The sequence below is a fragment of the Sus scrofa genome, chromosome 7 (assembly GCF_054392235.1).
Source record: "Sus scrofa isolate SSC_HxYL_T2T_F1_AM1 chromosome 7, Sscrofa_HxYL_maternal_Yorkshire_Landrace_v2.0, whole genome shotgun sequence".
In the NCBI taxonomy this organism is placed as follows: domain Eukaryota; kingdom Metazoa; phylum Chordata; class Mammalia; order Artiodactyla; family Suidae; genus Sus; species Sus scrofa.
The window spans coordinates 48,646,243-48,669,211 of record NC_139389.1 but is presented as its reverse complement, the minus strand read 5'-3'; the positions used below and the strand labels follow the sequence as shown (position 1 = coordinate 48,669,211).

Sequence of the window (22,969 nt, the reverse complement as noted above, 5' to 3'; positions counted from 1 at the left end):
TACCACATTATGTTTATCCATTCATCCTTTCTGTGAATTAAGAAAGGTGTTCTTTCTGGGCAAATTAATTAGAAAGAGTCCCATTCTGGGCTAAAAACCCTTAACTATACAGGCTGGTGAGACGATGACACCAGGCATTAAAAAACAAATAGCAACCACTCCCTTTTTCTGGTATACTTTGCCTCGCACCAGAGGGCACCCCTGGGTAGTTCAGCTTTACTTACTCTCTCAGCCAGGTGCTTCTGAGCAGTGTATAAATCCTCTCACCAGGGTTGATAGTCCTCATTTATGTTTTTCATATCTTTGAAACCAGGTGCCTTATACAATCCTTTATTACCTTTTTTTTTCATTCGTTTGTTGTACTGATCAAAAATATACAGTACGTGGTAGTAATTGTGCTTGGTACTGGAAATAAAGAATGGATAAAGGACATTAGAGTGTAATAGTGGTAAATGGATGAGCAAAACAACACAAGGATGACAGAGGAGGGATACATAACTTCAGGGGATGGATGTGGTACTTAAACTGAATTTTTAAGAGAGTAATTATAGCTCATAGTTGAAGTATATCTTGCATGGCTTACATTCTTTTAGGCTTTATATATATTAACCCATTTACATCTCAAAAAACTTACACCTTCCATTGTTATCACGGTTTACATATAAAGAAGTTGTGACACACAGAGATAAGGACTTTGCCAAGATGATAGAGGATTTAGTTCAGTTTTTTTTTTTTTTTTTTTTTTTTGTCTTTTTGCTATTTCTTGGGCCACTCCCGTGGCATATGGAGGTTCCCAGGCTAGGGGCCGAATCGGAACTGTAGCCACTGGCCTACGCCAGAGTCACAGCAATGCGGGATCCGAGCCGCTTCTGCAACCTACACCACAGCTCCTGGCAACGCCGGATCGTTAACCCACTGAGCAAGGGCAGGGACCGAACCCGCAACCTCATGGTTCCTAGTCGGATTCGTTAACCTCTGCGCCACGACGGGAACTCCACTTAGTTCAGTTTTGAGTAAGGATTCAAATTCAGGTAGTTGGCCTGAAAATCTGTGCTCTTAAACATTTTGCTGGATTGTATTTCAGGACTCGTGGAGTTCCAGGATTGGGAGAGGCGAGAGAGTTGTGGCACAAGTGGTGGTCATTGTGGAGTCCTTAAGGAAGATAAATTTTGGAATTCCAAAGAGATGGACTATCCAGATGGAACATCATAGGCAGTGTGGTCGAGGCTTGAGAGATCATGACCATTCTGAGGGAACTGCAGGTTCTCTATCTGGCCTTTGGCTGGTGTTTGTGAAAGCGTGATGGGCAGTGAGTCTGGGAAGTAGGTGGATTTAGATAATGAAAGACTGTATACCATGCTGAAATCCTCCACAGCTTTGAGGATGGTAGTCTGTATTGGTTCCCTTCGCCTGCATCTAAGTCAGACTTCATCTCCATGTCTGCCTTCATTTATATCTCTCTGAATGGAGGGGATGGAGATGGGCTGGCTCATGTGGTTGAAGATAAGATTACAGACATCTTAGGGTCTCCATCATATAGGGCCTTTAATTACATAAGTGAGGAGCAGGGTTCCACAGAGTTTTGATTCATGACAATTTTCCCATTGTAGTTGAGATCTGAAAGTTTTAGATTTTGTGAATTATTTGAATATTTTTTTTTCCAGAAAGTTATTCAGATATTCATCGGTTTTACTTTTGAAGTATTTAGTTACCAAAAATATATATCACAACTCCTCTGTTAAATTATTTTTGTATTGCTTAAAGGTCAGAATAAGCACTTTCTGTGTTTACTGTCTTATTCACGAATGATTTATGGTTGTCCTCAATATGTCTGCTTGTTGTCCAAGAATGCCATAGTCAAGTGTTTTTTAACTGATTGTTCTGTCATTCTTCATAATCATCTTTATTGAACAAGTCACAGACTTATCATTGTACTCTCCTCAATGTAGTACTTGCTCATAAATTGTAGTGCTTTGAAGAAATCATTCAATTCTTTTGAAATGACATTTAAAATGAAATCAACTTGTAGTTGTTAGAAAAAGTAACAGCTCTGACTTTGTAAGCTACTGTTAGTGGCTTTGGAAGCTAGTTGGTTAGCTAGTTGTCATAATGAGGTCATTTTCCAAAAGAAGATGAAATCATTTGCCATCTTGTTTTAGTCATACTGGGCTTTTTCTTTGACCAAATATTTTCAAATTACACATTCCCACCTACTTATTTTCATACTTGCTAATACCTTCATGGAATAAGATAATGATTGAACCTTTAAAAGGCAATACTTTATACTTTACATGGTCAGTATGTGATTTTTACCATAGTTAATGAAAGACCTCCATAGAGTAGAAATATTACTAATTCGTTTTTCCTGATGGGAGAGCCATATAGTATGTCGTACTTTGTGTGTGAATCTCAGCACATAGAATTTGAATTGTGCCAAGAATTGTGTTCTCCTGAGTAGGCCGGTGATCTAATCAGATCCATGTAATCTTTACCTGCTTGAATTCCTGTTGGCTTCGCCGTTGATCACTCTAAATTCTCATCTAGTCTCTGGCCCTCCAGATCCACTTGTTTTTTTTTTTTTTTTTTTTTTTTTTGTCTTTTGTCGTTGTTATTTCTTGGGCCGCTCCGCTCCCTCGGCATATGGAGGTTCCCAGGTTAGGGGTTAAATTGGAGCTGTAGCCACCGGCCTACGCCAAAGCCACAGCAACGCGGGATCCGAGCCGCGTCTGCGACCTACACCACGTTAACCCACTGAGCAAGGGCAGGGACCGAACCCGCAACCTCATGGTTCCTAGTCGGATTCGTTAACCACTGCGCCACGACGGGAACTCCCAGATCCACTTGTGATGGAAAATTAATAATAAGTAGTAGAGGTAAGAAGTAACTATCCCAGTCATTCCTGTCTGTTTTTACTGGTGCCTGAATTTCTTCAGAGTTATGGCCCAGATAAATCTGTAAATGTGTTTTAGTCTTATGATTACAGACGTATGAGAAGAGGTAATTCTAGATATTTGATGACTGTCTGATCCAAGTGTCCTTTTCTTTGTAAAGGAAGAATAATTATTATGGTTGTGTTATATAACAATAGAAAAATAGTTATATATAATTTAGAAAGATACTTCTAGTAGTGAAAACCATGAGGTGTTAGAATCTATCTGTAAAATAATGATTAAGCTAGAATCAGTGGGGTAAAGTGCAGAGCCCAAACTAGATTGAGTTGCATTTACTGTTAAGACTCACAAAACAAGAATAATTATTAAATAATGTCACATTGGATTAAAGAGTTTAATGTAAAATTAATATTATAAGAAAAATGTACAGGAAACAAATGAACTCTATCTTTAGAGGTCTTGTAATTAAAATATAGTTTCCTGACAAAGTACTAATGTTAAAGTAGTAAAAGGTACGTATCTTGTATAAGTCATCGGGTGTCACAGTAACGCTGTATCACAAACAGCTTCAAAATCTGATTGTTGGCATACAGCACTCAGTGTCTATTGCCCATGTGCCTGGGATGATCAGTTAGGCAGCTCTGCTGATCTGTGAGGCCTTTGCTGGAATAACTGTTTGACTTGGTTTTAACTTTATTTCATCATTCAGCAAGCTAGCTTAGGTTTGTTCTCGTGGTGATGGCAGAAGTCTAATAAAATTTAAAAAAGGCACTACATTGTGAAGCCAATGTCTTAGCGGGGGTACCATCACTTCCACTCTAATCTCTTGGCCAAAGTAAACCACAAGGGCAGCTAACTTTCCAGGGGGAGGAAATAGACATTATCTATCTCTTTAGCGAGAGGAACTGCAGAATTATGTGGAAAGGGTCTAGAAATAAGGGGAGGGGTGAGGAATTGAGGCCCGTTACAGTCAGCCTTACGTACCGTAAAGCATCAAAAACCCGAACAAATGAACAGTTATTATTTCAGTGCGTAGTTCTCCTCTCTTTACGTATCATTTGATCTTTTTATACATGGTTTTATAACTGGAGTTCCTTTTGTTCTCTTTTTAAAAATACTATGAATTTACTTTCAGTGCTCGTAAATATATTTCTATATTACAGTTTTTAAAAGCTGTAATTTTTTAATACTGATTTTTAAATGTCAAATGATCCTTACTTACTTTTGCTGTATCACCTTATTTATATGTCTGGATAGCATTTTGATGTATATTTAGTCCAAGTAGTTTTATTCACCTTTTAGTCTTTTTAATTTATCTATGTTTGTGTAAACTTTTGGTGTAGTAAACAATGATGCTGCAAATGTTCCTGCAGTAAAATCTCTCAGCTCATTCTTTGTATAAATACTGTGACTGGAATTGCCGTATGAAAGAGCTATTTCTGGGGGAAAATAATATGCACATCTATCCATTTATGTATTTGTTTGCATATAGATTTAAAAAAAAACTCTGGAAGGATATACAAAAAAAGAGATGGTATTGGTTGCCCCTCAGTTAGGGAACTGAATAGAGGGCAGGAGAGGGTAGGAGGGAGATTTTTCACTCTGTATAACTTTTTATTTTGTGACTCACTGAATATTTAGTCATGTAGATGTATTTAGTAACAAGATGAATTTTTAAACTTTTATTTTGGATTAATTTAAGCTTTTCAGGAAAGTCCCAAAAATGGTTATGATGAATTCATGTATACTCCTCACCCATGTTTCCCCTACTGTAACAACTTAACTATCTGTAGTACAATTATTGAAACCAGGGGATGATAGTTTTTATACAACAATTCACTAAATTATAGATTTTATTTGAATTTCATCAGTTTTTCTCTAATCTCCTTTTCCTGTTCCAGGAATCAGTCTAGCATCATCCCACATTGCATCTACATGGTCTCTCTCTTTGTCTTAGTCTTTTCCAGTCTACGACAGTTCTCATTCTTTCTGTGTCTTTCATGACCATGATATTTTTGATGAGTACTAGCAGCCATTTTGTATTATATCTAAGAGATAATTTTTAAGGGGACTTTTTACAACAACAAATTGAAAGTTATTTTCTAAAAAAAATTGAAGGAAAACATACATAGTAAAGAACACAGATCACAAGTGTATAGTTGAATGAATTTTCACAAATTGAACACACCCAGGAGACCAGCATGCAGATCAAAAATCAGGGTTGCCTTCATCTAAGAAGCCTCTCCATTCGTGCCCTCTTACAGTACTGATCTCTCACTACCCTATATCCGAGTTCATTTTATGAAGCTAGTATTTTCCTGATATCAAAACCAGAAGTCACAAGAAAACTACAGATTATATTATCTCTTACAAATGTAGTCACAAAAATCCTCCAAACTTCTAGCACCCTGCAACATATAAAAAAGATTACATGTCACGATGGAGTTGGATTTATTCTGGGAATATAAGGTTTTTTTCAATATCTAAAAAATCAATTAATGTAATATACCAGATTAATAAAGGACAAAAACCACATGATCATCTCAGTAGAGAAATCACATTGGACAAAATTCAGTATCTTTTTCCAAATAAAGTAGGAGTAGGAAGGAACTTCCTCAGTCTAATGCAGAGCATCTGTAAAACCCCACACACAGCCTATATCATACTTGATGGTGAAAAATTGGAAGCTTTCTCTTTAAGATTAGGAAGAGAATAGGATGTCTTCTCACCATTTTCATTGAATGTTATGCTGGAGGTTCTAGCAAGGACAGTGATGTAAGAAAGACAAAAGAAGTAAAGGTCTTTCAGTTCTTTCAGGTGACACAACTTGGTAGAAAGAAAAATCCTAAGAAATCCACAAAACAACTATTAAATCTAATAAATGAACTCAGCAGGGTTGCAGGATACAGATTAAAATACAAAAATTATTTGTATTTCTGTGCACTGGAATGAGTAATCGGAAATGAAATTAAGAATATAATACCATTTATGGTGGTGTCAAAAAGAGTAAAATACTCAGCAATAAATTTTATCAAAGACCTGTAAGACTTGTACACTGAAAACTACCAAACATTGTTGAAAGAAAGAAGACTTAAGTAAATGGAAAGACATTCTGTGTTCGTGGTTTGGAAAACTCGCTGAGGTGGCGGTACACTCCTCAACTTGAGCTGTGGATTCACTGCAGTCGCTATCAAAATTCTGCCTGCTTTTTTTTTTTTGTAATGGAAATGGCCAGGCTGATACGGAAATTTTAATGTTAATGCTAGATTCTAGCATGGAAACGGCCCATATTCTGGGTCATATGGGGCACAGATTAGCCAAGACAGCCTTGACAAGAACAGAGTTGAAGGACTCATGTTTATTTATCTCGAAACTTAGTATAAAGCTGTTGGAGATCAAGACAGCATGGTATTGGCATAAGGACAGACATTTAGGCCAGTGAAATAGAATAGAGAGTCTAAAAATAAGCCCTCATATTTATGATTAATTCCTTTTTTTTCTTTCTTCTTTTTTTTGGTCTTTTCTAGGGCTGCCCCTCTGGCATATGGAGGTTCCCAGACTAGGGGTCTAATCGGAGCTGTAGCCCCCGGCCTACGCCAGAGCCACAGCAATGCCAGATCCAAGCCTCGTCTGCGACCTACACCACAGCTCCCGGCAACGCCGGATTGTTAACCCACTGAGCAAGGGCAGGGATCGAACCCGCAACCTCATGGTTCCTAGTGGAATTCGTTAACCACTGAGCCACCTTGGGAACTCCACGATTAATCAATCATTGACAAGAATTCTGAAACAATTCAGTAAGGAAAGAGTAGTCATTTGGACAAATGATACTGAGACAATAGACAAATGGAAGAATTTAGACTGCTTACACCATATTCAGAAATTAAAATGGACTCTAGACCTAACTGTAAGAGCTCAAGCTATAAACTTCATAGAAAGCGGTATAAGAATGAATGCTTTTGACCTTGGGTTAGGTGAAGCATTCTTAGATATCACACCAAATCACAAGCAACCAAAAATAAAAAATAATAATAAAAAAAACCCCAATCAGGCCAGTTAAAAAATGAGCTGAGGGTTCCCTATAGACAGATTTGTTTTTGTTAAGCATGCAAGTGTGAGAAGAGATGATACTTTTAGGGATTGACAGATAGTTCTGTTTGGGATTAAAGTATGCATAGTATTTAGCACTTAGTGGACTCTCAAATTTTAAACAATGGTAGTAATAGCTAATAATTATAGTGGCATTGTCTGAGGAACTAGTTTTTCTGATTAGCCTTTTTTTTTTTTTTTTTGGTCTTTTTAGCTATTTCTTGGGCCGCTCCCTTGGCATGTGGAGGTTCCCAGGCTAGGGGTCGAATCGGAGCTGTACCACCGGCCTACGCCAGAGCCACAGCAACGCGGGATCTGAGCCGCGTCTGCAATCTACACCACAGCTCATGGCAACGCCGGATCATTAACCCACTGAGCAAGGGCAGGGACCGAACCCCCAACCTCATGGTTCCTAGTCGAATTTGTTAACCACTGCACCACGACGGGAACTCCCAGCCTTTTCTTAAATGTGCTCTGAGTAAGGCTTCCCTTAAGGTGCTGCTGCTTCTTTTTTTTTTTTTTTTTGTCTTTTTGCCATTTCTAGGGCTGCTCCCGCGGCATATGGAGGTTCCCAGGCTAGGGGTCCAATCAGAGCTGTAGCCGCCAGCCTACGCCACAGACACAGCAACGCAGGGATCTGAGCCACGTCTTCGACCTACACCACAGCTCACAGCAACGCCGGATCCCTAACCCACTGAGCAAGACCAGGGATCGAACCCGCAACCTCATGGTTCCTAGTCGAATTCGTTAACCACTGAGCCACAACCGGAACTCCAAGGTGCTTCTTGAAGAAAAGGTGCTAAGGTTAAATAAGTTTGAGGGAAGTGGTAGTATTTTTGGTGCTTAACAGTGTATATCCTCCATTGAAGGCTCCTACTAGTCGTGCAGTAAAGAAACTTTTATTTTGTTTATTTATTTATTTTTTTTTTCTGGGTTTTTTTTTTGTTTTGTTTTGTCTTTTTGCCATTTCTTGGGCCGCTGCCATGGCATATGGAGGTTCCCAGGCTAGGGGTTGAATCAGAGCTGTATCTGCCAGCCTACGCCAGAGGCACAGCAACACGGGATCTGAGCCGAGTCTGTGGCCTACACTCCAGCTCACGGCAATGCCGGATTGTTAACCCACTGAGCAAGGGCAGGGATTGAACCTACAACCTCATGGTTCCTAGTCGGATTCGTTAACCACTTTGCCACGACGGGAACTCCTTTTTTTTTTTTTTTTCCGTTTTTTTTTAAATTTAGTTTTTAAATTTTTTATTTTTTTTGTCTTTTCTAGGGCCACACGTGCGACATATGGACGTTCCCAGGCTAGGGGTCTAATTGGAGCTGTAGCCGCCTGCCTATGCCAGAGTCACAGCAACACAGGATCCAAGCCGTGTCTGCAACCTACAGCACAGCTCATGGCAACACCGGTTCCTTAACCCACTGAGTGAGGCCAGGGATTGAACCTGCAACCTCATGGTTCCTAGTCAGATTCATTAACCACTGAGCCACAATGGGAACTCCAAGAAACTTTTGTTTTAGCTCCAGGTTTCCCAAAGTTAGTTTATCCAGCATTCTTTTGTTTTCACTACATCTGTTAACATGCTTTGCAGTTTATGTTACCTGAAATACATTTCAGTAAATGCTGCTCTGATTTCTATATCTTTTCCCAGGGATTTGGTGGTAGTATGACATTGCCAGGCTTTACTTATTTGGGTCCTTAGATGGGTAACTTTATTGAACAACACCCTCAGTTACAATGCTCATGTTTCTCTTTCAAAAAGCCCTCCCTGACACTGTCTTTTTGAAGATATGAAAAAAAGTTGTATATTTTTGACAAGCTGTTGTGCTTTATTTTGTTAGGTAACACAATAGGACCTATATAACTGGTATTTTCTTTTTAACTCCCTGACATTCAAAACAAAGATCTATGTTGAGTTAATCAATCCAGATTAGTTTATCTGAAATACTTTTCCTGGAGTTCCCGTCGTGGCGCAGAGGTTAACGAATCCGACTAGGAACCATGAGGTTGCGGGTTCGGTCCCTGCCCTTGCTCAGTGGGTTAACAATCCGGCGTTGCCATGAGCTGTGGTGTAGGTCGCAGACGCGGCTCGGATTCTGCGTTGCTGTGGCTCTGGCGTAGGCCGGTGGCTACAGCTCCGATTCGACCCCTAGCCTGGGAACCTCCATATGCCGTGGGAGCGGCCCAAAGAAATAGCAAAAAAAAAAAAGAAAAATGAAATACTTTTCCTTCTGAAACGTCACAACTATCTTCTTAGTTATCTAGCTTTTTAGTTTTGTTGAATAGTTTTTGTTTAATCTCCCCCATTCTTGTAGTTTACTTTTTTTTTTTTTTAACGACTCCGAAACACTTTATTATAGCATGTATTGTGTAGGAGTTATTTCTTTTTCTTTTTTTTTTATTTTTTATTTTCCCACTGTACAGCAAGGGGGTCAGGTTATCCTTACATGTATACATTACAATTACATTTTTTCCCCCACCCTTTGTTCTGTTGCACCATGAGTATCTAGAAGTTTACTTTTTTGAAAGTAGGGGCACTATACATTTGCATAATTGTTCAGAATGAGAAAAAAATTTATATGTTAATTGATTTATATAAGAATGTGTTGTGATTATGTTTGGGAGATTGTATTTTGAAAGACCTCCCTCCAATCTGCCATACTCAGTTATTTAAAAATATTCTGAGGCATTTCCATTGTACTTTTACATTGGATAAAACTTTTTTTTCTTTACCACGTGAGGCAGCTTTACAAACCATGTGTTTAAATGATAAGTAATGGAAAAACACATCATTTATCATTAAAACATTTGAATTTTCATAGTTTGGATGATTTACAATTCTTAATTGCAGTGTTCCTCATGTGCCTCTGATTTTTTTCTAAAAATGTTTATTGGCATTGTAAAATATAATTACTTGGCTTCCTGAATCTGTCATTTATCACAGCAGCAGGATTATGAGAGATAGTGAAAGGAAAAGTCTAATTTTTTCCAGTGGTGTATTTATTTTAGTGATTTTTATTCCCATTTGGTTTTAAGTTTGGATATCAAGGTGTTTGATTCTATGGAAAGAGAATAATTTCCTTTTTTTTTTTTTTGTCTTTTTTGCTATTTCTTGGGCCGCTCCTGCGCATATGGAGGTTCCCAGGCTAGGGGTCGAATCGGAGCTGTAGCCTCTGGCCTAACGCCAGAGCTACAGCGACGCTGGATGCGAGCCGAGTCTGCAACCTACACCACAGCTCACGGCAACGCCGGATCGTTAACCCACTGAGCAAGGGCAGGGACCGAACCCGCAACCTCATGGTTCCTAGTCGGATTCGTTAACCACTGAGCCATGATGGGAACTCCGGAAAGAGAATAATTTCTATTGTTGATGTTTGAGTTGGTGCCAAAGAGAGTAATTTATCTGTAATTCATTTTGCTACTGCAGCAATGTGCCAGGACTCAGTACAAGAGTTATTTTGTTGCCTATTTGTTTATCTGTTGCCTGGGCTTACTCAGGCCGCTCTGCTTCTCACTGAAAATGTGTTGGTAGATGGGGGTATCCGTACTCCCCTTGATCTTTCCTCTTTATTTTATGGGGTACCTAGTGAGTGTTCTTATTTTGGTGATGGCAGAGTCTCAGAAGGGCCTCTTAAGGCCTTGGTTTGTAACTGGCACATTTTGTCACCTCTGCCCATTTATCATTGAAAAAAAAATTCACATGGCCAATTTAAAGTCAAGAGGCAGAGAAGTACACTCCACGAGGCCATGGAATGTTGTGGATGGAAACATGGGGTCCGTTAGGGAAACTCCTGCCATTCGAGAGTTCAAAGGAGAGAGATATTAGACACCGTACAGTGACAGTTCAGTGATTTGAATATTAACTAAATCCCTTAATCATCATCCTCTAATATCTCAAATTTGTTTATTTGTATTTTTTAATTGAATAAATTATCAACTCACCTGACATTTGGAAATTAATGTTAGGATCATTTTAAAGCTTAAAATAAAAACATTACACTTGTATGCCTGTACATGAGAGTATGTATATAGATTTTAACATATGAATGTGGTAGAGAGGGAATTCAAGAAAATATTTTGTTTTCATTTTAGACCTGTTTTATAAATTAGGATCTGAGATATGTGTGGCATAGTCAGCCTTTTCATTAACACTATTGTATTAGAGAAGACTCTCCATAATGGCTCTCTCTGTTAATATTTGAAAATATATTTTTCATCTTTGCTCTATGTACCTGAGTATACTGTCCTTGAATGTAAGGCAAATTCCTTTGCACTGGATGAGAAGATTGAGAAGAATTTTTACCTACTTGAGTGTGAAAACTGTGAGAGATACAGATGGTCATAAAATGTCTCTGCACAATAATTAACTTCACTGTACACATTTAAATTATTATATAAGTAAAAATACTATAGAAATGTGATTTTCGCATTTAAATTTTATGAATCTTCAAATTGTTCACGTGCACCTGACATTAATGTCTTCATCAGTGCTAGAGCTGTTTTTCACATCTCAGAATGTATATGATCTTTATTCATTCTTGATTGAGTACTGTCATTGAATGAAATAATTAGAGATTTTTACCAAGCCCTAAGTACCTATTTATTATTTATAGTATTTATGTAATAAGTGCTTTGATCTGTTTCTTTTTTAACATTAAAAATTGTTTTTGTAGTAACAGCTATCATTTCTATTTTTAAAGTAATTCTCCTAGGAATAACTACAAAACTAATATTGAATTTCCTTCTTGCTTCTCTCTCTTTATTTTTTAAATCTTAATTTTGTTAGGTGACTTTTATAAGCTTCCAGAACCAGTTTTGAGTGAGGGTGATTCAGGCTAGTGTTTGTTTCCCAAATTATACTTTTTGATTCTAAATAAAATATTTTGGTAGAGTATCCTTTACCAAGAGAACCTTTGTTAGGATTCTAAGACAACTGTTTTTCTGAAAATTGTTTTGCGAAAAAAAGTTTAATTTATATCTAGACAGAAGCATACCTAAGTTCACTTTTTAGTTGTTGTTGTTCAATTTTTAGGGCCACACCCGTGGCATACAGAAGTTCCCAGGCTAGGGGTCAAATCGGACCTACAGCTGCCAGCCTATGCCATAGCCACAGCCCCAGCAACACAGGATCCTAGCTGTGTCTGCGACCTACACCACAGCTCATTGCAATGCCAGATCCTTGACTTACTAAGCGAGGCCAAGGATCGAACTTGCATCCTCATGGATACTACTTGGGTTCGTTTTCACTGTGTCACAATGAGAACTCCCTATAATTTCATTTTTGATCACCTTTAAGAAGAAAAATTTTAACATTCCACCTTCTCACATATAATTTTTTTTCCTTTAGTGTGGTCTTATTTTTAACTGCTTTTAAGAAATTAATTGATCAAACATAATATTCTCAGATGCATAATATATTTGGAACCTCCATTAAAAGAAATCGTGTAATTTTCGTTGGGTTGCTACAAAGACCACACAAATTTTATGTGGTTTTCATGGCCATGTGACAGCATTTGTACTTTTTCTGAAGAATTATTTACAAAGACAAGATGTAGAAACCCTTATTTGATATGCTTTATAAATTTAAGTATTTTTTAAAAGTACTAGATTTTAACCTTAACGTGTTTGAATGTATTATCAATGTTGCTTAGTGTGTAGTCCTTTCTTACATACATGAAGGTTATGATTACTAAGAAGATTTATGTCCTAGGAGCTATAATGATTGAAAAAAAATTCTAAATCGTATTTTAAGACCTAGTTCTGTTGAAGTCATACTAGATATCACTACATTAGCCACAGCAATTTTTAGTTTAGTATATTTTCCAGGATAAAGTTCAGTTGAAACATTTTCCCATCGATCAACAGTTTTTAAAAGCCCTACAAAAATAGTGGAGTACATAAGTTTATTTTTATGACATCATAAAATGGACCTGAAACTTAATATGGAATGAAACAAATGTCAGGTCTTAAGACAATCTCTATAATTAATCATTTAGTATGATTTTATTAAAATTTATGGTCATTTAGAATAAATGGAGTTCCTGTCATGGCACAGTGGTTGGTGAATCTGACTAGGAACCATGAGGTTGCAAGTTCAATCCCTGGCCTTGCTCAGTGTGTTAAGGATCTGGCGTTGCTCTGAGCTGTGGTGTAGGTCGCAGACGTGGCTTAGATCCTGCATTGCTGTGGCTCTGGCATAGGCCGGTGGCTACAGCTGCGATTCGACCCCTATCCTGGGAACCTCCATATGCCCGGGGAAGCAGTCCTGGAGAAGGCAAAAAGACAAAAAACAAACAAACAAAAACAAATAAATAAACTGATAACGTTATGTCTTCTCTTGTGTGCTCTTTTGTATTGCTTGTATTCAGTTCACTTCAGAAAAACTGCATTAATCAAAAGAATGAAAATTTTCTTGAGGAAATGTGCTGGTCTTGACATAATTGTGCATATCTCAGGGAAAACCTTAATTTTAAGCTGTCTTCTCAGCTAAACACTTCATAGGGAAAATTTCAATTCAAATTAATCTAAGATGAATTTTTTCTTTCAATAGTAAGTTTATTATTTATATTTATTGTTTTGATATAAACATATCAGGTCTTCTCTCACTTAAAAATAGTGTTTCTATCTTTTTTTCTTTTTCCTGGTTCCTGTATTTTTAAAATTTTCCACTTTCCTCTTTTAAAATTTTATGTGGAGAGCATTTCTTGTAGGGTAGATCTGCTGGTAATGAACTTCCTTAGTTATTTTTTTATTCGTTTGAGGAAGTCTTTAGCATTCCTTCTTTACTTTTGAAGGATAATTTCTCCAGATATAGAATTCTAGGTTGGTAGGTCTTTTTCTTTCAACACTTTAAATATTTCACTTCTTTCTCTTCCTGCTTCCATGGTTTCTGATAAGAAAACTGTAATTCTTATCCTTGTAGTTATGGTATTTTTTTATTTGTGCTTTTTTTTAAGATTTTCTCTTTGGTTTTTTTGTTTTGATTTTTGTGTTGTTTCAGTGATAACCTAGAGGGGTGTGTATGGTGTGTGTGTATTTTATTTTTCTAGAAATCATCCTCTGAGCTTCCTAGATCTGTCACTTGTTGTCGGTCAGTAGTTTTGGAATATTTTAGCTGTTATTGTTTGAAGTATTTTTCTGTTTTCTCTCTACCTTCCAGTGTTCTAATAATGTATATGTTCTACCTTTGCATATTCAATTTTTTAGATGTTCTATTCTGTTTTTGTTTTGTTTTCATGCTTTTTTTTGGGTCCTCCTTGCATATCAATTTAGGAAATTTCTACAGACCAGTCTTCAAGTTCTCTGAATCCTTTTTTGTCTCTGTTGAGTCCCATCACAAGATGATTTCTTTATAGTGATTTCAATTTCCTTGTTTATCATTTCATTTTGAGTCTTTCTTAGAATTTCTAACACTGCTTGCATTACTCATCTGTTCTTACAAGTTGTCTACTTTTTCCATTAGGGTCCTTAACATATTAGTCATAGTTATTTTTAATTCCCTGTCTGACAATTTGTTTCTGATGATTGCATTGTTTCCTCTGTGTTTGTTTTTGCCTTTTGGCATGCCTTATAATTTTTTCTTGACAGCCAGACATCATAGTTGGTAATATTACTGAGATAAATACTTTTTTTTTTTTTTTTGGTCTTTTCAGGTTCTCACCTGAGTCATATGGAAGTTCTCAGGCTAGGGATCAAATTGGAGCTGCAGCTGCTGGCCTGTACCACAGCCATAGCAATGTCAGATCTGAGCTGCGTCTGTGACCTACACCGCAGCTCATGGAAATGCCAGATCCTTAGCTCATTGTGTGAGAAAACCGCATCCTCATAGATACTAGTTGGGTTCATTTTGGCTGAGCCGCAGTGGGAACTCAAATACATCTTTTACATAAGGATTTGTGCCAGCCTGGTTGAGGGTTTGTCTTTGTTTGCTTTGTCAGTAAATGCCAGAGACTTCAGATTCTTGTAATACTCATGATTTTTGTCTCATCTCACATTTGCGCTTCACTGAGTGCTACTCCTGGGTACATATCTGTTTCTTGGAGCTGTTTCACCTGTAACCCCTTGTTGTGATACTGATTATAGATTTGCAGTCTTTCTTCCTTTTCAATATATTTACAGCTTATTTCTCTCTGAGCATTGCTTTTGTTTTATCTCGTATGTTTTGGTATTGAGTTTTTGTTTTTGTTCATCTCGAAATATTTTCTAATTTCTCTTGTACTTTCTTCCAATTGGCTGTTTAGGAGTGTGTTGATTAGTTTTGACATATTTGTGAATTTTCCACATTTTCATCTTTTATTGATTTTATTGATTTTTAATTTTATTTCATTGTGGTTGGAGAAAATACTTTGTATGATTTCAGCTGTTTAAAATTTATTTATACTTGTTTTGTGTTGTTGCTAGCGTGTTGTCTGTTTTGGAGCATGTTCTGTGTAGTCTTGAAAAGAAGGTACATTTTATTGTTGGTTGGATTGGTCTCTAGATATCTGTTAGGTCAGGTTGGTTTATAATGTTGTTACAATTAAAATCTTAAATCTTCTTTGTAATTGTTCTGTTCGCTATTGTAAGAGGAGTTTTTTTTTTAAACCATTTTTAAAAATTGAATTATAGTTAATTTGCAGTGTTGTGTTAGCCTCACATATACAGCAGAGTTACTCAGTTATACATATATCTATTCTTTTTCAGGTTATTTTCCATTAGAGGTTATGGTAAGACATTAAATATGTTCCCTGTGCTATACAGTAGGTCTTTGTTATTTATCAGTTTTATACATAATAGTGTATACATGGAGAAAATAAAAATGCCTTGATAACATTACAAGTTTGCATCAGTTAGATTGAATTTTCTTCCAGTTGAAATTTAGAGATTTTCAGGCCTCTGGTTTAGACTTAATAATACCTCAGTAATTTGTGCTTAATAATCAAATTTTATTTATCATAGAGGGGAACATTAACATAGAGGGGAACTTTTCTAGTAAAAGAATCAGTGCAATGATTTTGAAGAAACTCTTTAGCCTCACTTATTAATTTAATGAGAAGGTAATTCCTTGTTTTTTTCCTTAACGTAGACTCAACTTCCTTGAGAAGGTTAGCAAATGAAAGAAAAAAAAAAAGTTGGCTGGTGAACTTGTCCCCATTTTCCTTTACCCACGATAGCTTAAAAATGTGTATAAAAGCACTTTGAATAAAAGCTGGCTCATTTAGTGATGCAGGTAATATTTTGGTGGATAATTTTGTTTGTTTATGAGAAATTTATTACGAGGAGTTGGACTAGAACTGTCGCTCGACTGGATCAAGACTTTCCCATTAATTCTTATCTTAGTGACTTCCCACGTAGCTCAGTTAAGGCTTTCACAAATGTCTTACTGAGAGAGCAGATATCTGATTATGATATTTTGTTTGACTATGTACTCAACTTAGTAAGAAATTCTTCTTTTGTTCAGATGATCTTTTATATAGGTGATCCTCGTAAGGGTTTTCATGAGCTTTTTTGTCTCATAAAATTGTGAGGATTCTATGCATGTCGTTGTGCCACTACTACCCAAAAGTTGGCAAAAGCTATTAAATCTTCTTATGCAGTTAATGTTAATTCATTGATTTATTGGTTCATTTAAGACGTAGGAATAAAAGACAAATGATTTGTATTATGAAAGGCCGAAATATTAATAAAAATTTGACATTGTTAAATATACTTCTAGGTTTTAAAATGGTATATTATAATTACCATTCAGTCAACAGTGCTCCTAGAATGCTGTCATTTAGCTTGACTTTTTTCTAAGTATGCTAAATTTCTTTGAAGGGACATTGATTTCTGATAGGAATAAATTGAGTGTGCAGTGATCATGGCAGCTTTGGCCATGATTTTTTAGGTAAACCACAACTAATTCATAAAGTGCTATGGACCCTTTTATACCTACCCAAAGCGGGCAGGCTGTCAATTTGGAAGATTCCATCTAAAACATACTCCTTCACTTGGCCCTTGAAAACAATCTCCTGCAGTACCCTGCATAGAATTTAGTTTATTTACTGAGAAGAAGGAATGGTTGAGTCAACTCACAGGAGATAAATCTGTGGTAGGTGTTACAGGCTGATTTTTAAGCCACATGCCATCTCCCTCTTTTGGTTTATTTTACTTGCTAATATGTAAGTTTCATTAACGAAGCCAGGAGGGCTCATTCAGAGGTATTTTAGACTTCTTTTCAGCGAAGGAAAACAGTGCTTTTGTTAGAAATGACAAATTAGTTTTGTCACTGCCTAAATTCAGATGTTTTAGAAAAGGATTAAGTTCTTTATTTAATCTCTATGAAGCCGTGAGAAAAGTAACTATCCAGTTTTAATTTCTATTTTTAACAGTTAACAGTGTTAGTTTGTAGTATCCAGTGGTACCTTCCATTACATTAACAGATGGAAATGAACCCTTTATTTCCAATATCAGTTTTGAACATCAGCATTATGCTGCCTTCAGTGGAGGGGATCAGTGGGTAAGACACCATCCTGATTCTAGCAGAAGCCTGGACCAGGCACCAGGGTTACTAGTTTTTACACGGCTTGATTAAAAAAGAGGAGGCTCCTATGCACTGAAATTTTCTCTTTTAAAAATGGGCACATTTCCCAGCATAAATATGATACTTCTATACTAATCAGGATGGAGTCTTATCCTACAGTGGGACTTACATTTTGGGCTTTTCACCACATCATTGCTGTTTTCTACGTGGTCAAAAATAGATATAGAGTAAACCAACCCCAAAAGTCAATTACAGGGTTTTATAGTGATGTACTGTGAAAAATTTGGTCGTGTTTTTCATTATACAGAATGTTCTTTCCAAAGACATAAACAGAAAAAGCACATATGTTTGATTTTAAAAATAACTCTGCTTAGCTCTTTAAAATGCTGGAGACATTTTGGATACTTTTAAATGATCAGCATTATAATTACATGATAAACCCTCTATCTGAAGGTTGGCATGGCTTGTTAACATTTAGTCAGTTGCTCTCTCCCCCAACCTTAATTTTTTGTTTTTTTGAGGGATCAACATTGATACTTTGAAAGTATTCCTGATATACATTTGAATGATCTGGTAAGTTTATTTTCTAATCTCTTCCCAAGAAGCAAATACTAATAATATGTATTATATCACTTTTGGAGCATACATGTTAATTTACAAATAATACAAAAAGTATGGAAAATGAAAACCATTTGTCCATTTTGAATTAGTACTGCATTTAAAATATGATTTGTATAATCTATTTGCTAGTATAGTTGCTAAAGTAATATAAAATTATTTTAAGTTAAAATTTACATTGTTACAGAATGCTTCTCTAAGCCTCATGGAACCTTAGGGTGAATGAAAAATTTTGTTAAAATTGTTTTTATTGGAAGAGAGACTTTGAAGCCTTATAATTTAAAATGCTACTTTTTAAATGATTATTTTTCATTTTCCAGCTTTAAGGTGCAGATTATTTATATTTAGGCTGTTTGAAAATGTTCAGATAAATGTTTTATATTTAAGACTTTGCTTCTATAGTTAAGCCTTAATTTTCCATAGCCTGATTCAACCTGATGCAAGTCTTGGATTCTTTGCTTTACTGAAATGGTTGCTTTCTTTGTTGTCTTAAGTCTTGTACTCACTGACTGATATAATTTTTCATTTCCTCATACTTCTACAAATACACTAGCCCAGTGATAACAGTAATAACTCTTTTTAAACCTGGTAGCTTCTCTCATTTCTGAGATGGAAAGCATGAAAATCGGAAGTTTTGTTTTGTTCCATATATACTTGTAGCAGCCATTTTTAGATTTGACTAAGAGCCATTCCTGCTTCTTTCTGGAAGAGTCCTGCTTTTACATAAAAGTCCTGAATAATCTAAACCAGTAATAATCACCCTGTTCTTACCAGTAGTTGGTTTAGGAAGAATCATGTGACCCAAACATAGTCTATGAAATATGAAAAGTCTCAATGGCTTCTTGGGAAGGTTTTGTCACTGATAAAGCAAATTACCTGGAAAAAGCTGCCCCTCTTCTCCTGGATGGAAAACATGGACATGCTACAGCATTATAATGTAGGATTCTGGGCTGTGGAACCATGCTGCCTGTGTTAGAACCCCAGCGGTTCCTTTGTGGCTGTGGAAAGTTTATTTCATCTCTCTGTACCTCAGTTTTTCTTACTGTAAAAATAACCTTGAAACATTAGTCATTAGAGAAAAATCATTATCATCATTAGTAATTAAGGAAATGTAAGTCAAAACTACAGGGAGATACCACTTCATTACCTACTAGGATGGCTAGAATCAAAAAGTCAGTTAGGAGTTCCGGTGATGGCTCAGCGGAAACGAATCTGGCTAGTGTCCATGAGGACACAGGTTCAATCCCTGGCCTCGCTCAGTGGGTTAAGGATCCGCTGTTGCCGTGAGCTGCAGTGTAGGTTGCAGATGTGGCTCGGATCTGGCGTTGCTGTGGCTGTGGTGTAGGTCAGCGGGTACAGCTCCAATTGGACTCCTACCGTGGGAACTTCTATGTGCCCCGGGTGTGGCCCTGACACACACACACACTTAGGTAACAGCAAGTACTGGTGAAGATGTGGAGCAATCGGAACGCTCTTACATGGCTGGTGGGAATGTAAAGTGGTCCACCTTGGGAAACAGTGTGGCTATTCCTCAAATGATTAACTTTAGACTTAACCGTATGACCTAGCACTCCCACTCCTAGGTGATATACCCAAGAGAACTGAAAACGTATGTCAGCACAGGAACTTGTACACAGATGTTTATAGCAGCATTGTTCATAGTGGCCAAAAAGTGGAAACAACTTGAATGTCCATCAGTAGATGAATGGATAAACAACACAGTGTCAATACACTAAAGTATCATTTAGCCACAAAAAAAACCAAAGTGCTGATACATCCCACAACATGGATGAACTTTGAAAACATCATGGTAAGTGATAGAAACCAGTCACAAAGACACATACTGTATTATTCCACTCACATGAAGATCTGGAGTAGGGAAATTTACAGACAGAAAATAGATTAGTGATTGCTTAGAGTTCTGGGTGGCAGTAGGACAGGGAGTGGGAAGTGATAGCTAAAGGTTATAGGGTTTCTTTTTTGGGTGATTCTAAAATTGACTCTCTAATGGTTGCCGTCAAGAGAATTGTATACCTTAAATCAGTGGATTATATGGTATGTGAGTTAAATTTCAATAAAGCTATTAAAAAATTGGCAACTAATGTGCTGTTGTAAGAAATTAATGAGCATAATGTTCTTAGAACGGTGCTTGGCTCATAACAAGAACTCAATATGGTAACTATGCTAAAAATTAATTATAGCCCTGAGAGAAGCTAGTCAGGAAGCAGACAGTATACAAAGAGAGAAGGTCCCTAGAGTTGAAAAGGACTCAGACTGCCTTGCTTTAGGACTGCTTATGCCCTAAAATAAGTTGGGTGTTTCAGGTCTGTTTTTTGCACCTGAAGGTGTCTTAGTGACACAAAACCTTCTGTGATCTTATTACTCTCAGGCCGTGTGGTCTGTCACCTTCTCTTCATACTTAGAAGCTTTACCACCTTTGATCTTTGTGTATATGAATATCTATATGTTTATTTGTGGTTTTATGTTATCAATAAATTAAAAATTCTTTGCTTATAGCGTGGCTATATTTTAAAATTTAATGTCCTTTATGTTGCTGAACACAAGACTGTGCTTGCTAATAGTATGTCAAGAAGAGAGAAAAGGAAGAAACTTTTAGGTTTTCTTAGCATAATCTGAAATTGACTTATTTTTGTAGAGTAATATACTTTATTTTAAAAGCCATCTTTCTCTATTTTTTTATTAATGGAAAATAATTAGTTTTAGTTACAACAGAATGACATATTAAAACCAAGCAGTAACGGCATCAAAAAACTATATAATTAGCTTATAGACACTCAAATCATGATTATATTCTAATGCTAGGATGTACCTGTTTGTACTCATGATTTTATGGTTAATATGCAACTACAGTAACAGCCATCAAATGGACTTATTTTCTGATGCTCACTTCCTCTGCTTCTGTCTTGTGCTTGTCAGCACTTCATGCTTGAAGCTTCTCTGCAGATTTAATACAACCTGGGTTCCTATTTAGGTTCTGATTGAAGGAGAAAAATGTTTAAAATACTGGTGGCTACCTGCCTCATACCTTTACCTCAGTTGCCAAATAGAGCGAGTCATTGCTGTTGTCATTTCCTGATTATAAAGGTGGTACATGCTCATTTATAGAAGAAACGCAGATGTAATTTTTTTCCCTCGCACTGGTACAAAATACCAATAAACTCAGCATTGCAAAATAATTTCTATTGTTTGGTGTGTATTGCTCCAAATACTGATACATAGGTATAAATATAAATGTGTTTGTTTCAGTGTTAATACCTGATTTTGATTGTGAGTTGGAGATGTTTTGGGGGCAGATGGAGAAGTGGTTTAACTAAAGTTCACAAATCGACTTTTCATTTATGCTGTTTTTTAGTTGACTTCAAACTACCAAACTACCCAGTCGTGCTTGGTAATTGAGTAATCAGCAAATTATCCCTGTGTACAAAATATATTTGTAACTTCTAGGTCTGTCCCTATAATTGCTTTAAGGAGACTCATCTCCTTGTGAAATTATATGTTATTTCTGACTCATTTTAAAAGATAGAGATATTTGTATTTCCTTATTGAGGGAAAGGAAATCTTTGCTTTTTATATTTTAAAGGTTTTATATTTTTAAAGGTTTTTTTAGTTTATTATTTGAAGTAATAAATTTGCATGTCTGTAGTATGATTTTCACTTGAATGTTTTAAAATCTGTATGTCACGTCTTATTTGCGGTTTTCTGGTTCTGCTTCATGGTTGGTGAATACTTTGTATTCAGTACTAAGTAATCAGTACTAAGTCACCTTCTCATCGCTGATAGAAACATCTCATTGAAGCTGATAGGCTTGCGTGTTACATTTTTGGTCTCCTTTAATGCTCATTAGATCTTGAACCCAGGTCTACCATGAGTAATCTATAGGATTTAGAATATTTTCTTTCTTGGCTTGTTTTCCTGTGTTCTGATAATTGTCACTGGTTTTCTTTGTTTCTTCGTAACCCCAACCCTACTTGCTACTGTTCGTCTTGCTACTTTTCACTAACATGGCGTATAACAGAACAGTAGGAAATATTTTTGAATAGATAAGTAAACTTCATGAACTTGTATGAATCACCTCTTCTGGTGTACCTTTCCTTTCCTTTTTCTTTTTACGGCTGGACCTGTGGCATATGGACGTTCCTGGGCCAGGGGTCAAATCAGAGCTGCAGCTGCCAGCCTGTGCCACAGTCACAGAAATACCAGATCTGAGCCACATCTGTAACCTATACCACAGTTTGCGGCAGTGCCCAATCCATAATCCACTGAGTGAGGCCAGGTATCATAACCCACATCCTCACAGAGACTACATCTGGTTCTTAACCTACTGAGCCACAGTGGGAACTCCTGGTATATCTTTTATGAGAGCACCCCTTTCTTTTTTTTGGTGCCTGTTTGTAGTATTGCCTTAGAACTTTCAGTCCTCTCTATTTTACCTGTTTAAGTGTCTACCGTGCCATTTCCAAGTGTATAATTCTATAGGAGGGAACTGTGAGCACCCGAACAGTGCTTGTCATATGGTAGGAAATGAGTAAATATTGAACTGAATTGATTGAGCAAGAGAACATCATAGAGACACGTGGCGGATTCCAGTTTTTCTTTGAATCTATGCTGTTTTATTGTTTTGATAGAAGTATTATGGGCTTAATGGCATCGTAAATATATATTCAAGTAAAAGTATAAAATTTCATTTTAAAGTTGTGTATAAATATGTTTTGGACTAGAACAACAGCAGCTGTTGAATTAAATCAAAATCTTCCTCTCCTTATTAACTGTGATCTTGGACAAATTACTTAACTCAGCATAATTTCCTGTCTGTAAAGTGGAACTAATAATGCCTGTTAAAGAGGATTG

The 22,969-nt window shown here is 36.6% G+C and overlaps 1 protein-coding gene across 1 annotated transcript in view; it reads left to right on the top strand.

Moving 5' to 3' along the window:
* Positions 1 to 22,969, top strand: part of SUPT3H (SPT3 homolog, SAGA and STAGA complex component) — a 397,798-nt gene that overhangs the window by 67,514 nt on the left and 307,315 nt on the right. Inside the window, exon 3 of the mRNA XM_084968281.1 lies at positions 18,004 to 18,055. Coding sequence (XP_084824407.1) covers positions 18,048 to 18,055 — 8 coding nt within the window. The 5' untranslated portion in view covers positions 18,004 to 18,047. The remainder of the gene's footprint in view (positions 1 to 18,003; positions 18,056 to 22,969) is intronic.